General features: G+C 39.5%; 1 protein-coding gene across 1 annotated transcript in view; it reads right to left on the reverse strand.

Moving 5' to 3' along the window:
* LOC104704549 (autophagy-related protein 18h-like) overlaps window positions 1–1,432 on the reverse strand; it is a 6,708-nt gene that overhangs the window by 4,461 nt on the left and 815 nt on the right. Inside the window, exons 2-4 of the mRNA XM_010420613.2 lie at window positions 1,371–1,404; window positions 510–972; window positions 158–329 (exon numbers count right to left, since the gene is read on the reverse strand). Coding sequence (XP_010418915.1) covers window positions 158–329; window positions 510–972; window positions 1,371–1,404 — 669 coding nt within the window. The remainder of the gene's footprint in view (window positions 1–157; window positions 330–509; window positions 973–1,370; window positions 1,405–1,432) is intronic.

Raw genomic sequence — 1,432 nt, forward strand, 5'->3', positions numbered from 1 at the left:
TTAGATAAAGTTTTGTAACCCTTGTCACCCAAATTGAGTAACCCAGCTGCCAGATGCTTACTAGATTCCATCGCGTATCTTGCCACTAGATTACCATTGCTTGGCGAGGTAGATGGACTGACGCCAGGAGGAGTAACATTCTGAGGGCTAAGACGACCTATACTAGATGACAAAGGACTATTGGAAGCATAAGCTAACCATCTAGGTCCGACAGCCATTGGACCATATCCAACATTAACCCCAGATATCCCTTGGTTTCCAAGCTGGGGTACAGGATACGAGAGGACGCTGAATTTGTTTTCAAGAGTTAGAGCATCAAAACAGTATATCTGCAATAAAATGTAAAAGCATTAATAGATGCCCCTCTCAATTAATAGAACAGTCTAAAAAAAAAAAAAACACTAGAATATGCGTACTCAAAACAAACAAACTCTCTACCCAGCAGATCACCGTGCTACCAAAAAGAAAAATGTGTACTCCATGAAAAACAGGTAGCACGAAAAGCTAACCTGTGAACCAAGGCCAACAGCCACAATCCGAGGACTGCATCTGACCATATAGACAGTAGATCGGAATCTCAAGACATGAACATAGTTGTGAGATCTAAGCGAATAGAATCGCACAACTGTAGGAGAGAGGGCAAGAGGATCCTCATGACCATTTCTAACCAATCCATCTCTGCCAGTGACAATAGGACTTGAACCCTTGGCCTCATCAGCAACTGCTAGAAGTATAGGATGTGAGGATCTAAACCCTTCAACTCCATCACATTTAGCAGGAAGGGGCTGCATCTGCAAAAACGTAACCGGATCATCCCGCCTCGACACAAATTCGCTGACATCACTTGCATCATCGATGTCAAGGACTTGAAACCCGTTGGTATAACCTAGTAGAAGAACGTTCTTGTAGGAAGATTCACTTGTGTGCAATTTATCAAAGGAAGACCACAACACCTGCTCGACCAAACAAAATCTTAGGCATCACTGATCAACAATTTTGCATCAACCAAAACCGGAATCACATTCAGAAACAGATTAGCACAACACGAGTTATAAAACTTGATCGAAATCTAAACCCGTATTCATCAATAACATACGAAAGAAACAGTATTTGGTTATACCATGGTTGGATCCATATCTATAGATCTAATATAAAGACAAAAAAACACATCCTACGAGATTACTTTCATTTGGGACAATACAAAAACGATCTAGTCCTTTCTTCTACGACGGAGCATCACAATTAACAAACACTTGTAAAGTTTTTCAAATTTCACAACTCTTCGCCATGAGATCATTCATTCTCATAGAAGTCAAACGTATGGACTTCCAAAAAAGACTCTTAAAATTTCCTAATCTGATCAAAACCACATAAAACCCAATTGGAAGCAAATTTCAACAAGCACTAAATTCAAAAAAAAAAAAAAAAAAAA

The sequence above is a fragment of the Camelina sativa genome, chromosome 7 (assembly GCF_000633955.1).
Source record: "Camelina sativa cultivar DH55 chromosome 7, Cs, whole genome shotgun sequence".
Taxonomy (NCBI): Eukaryota; Viridiplantae; Streptophyta; class Magnoliopsida; order Brassicales; family Brassicaceae; genus Camelina; species Camelina sativa.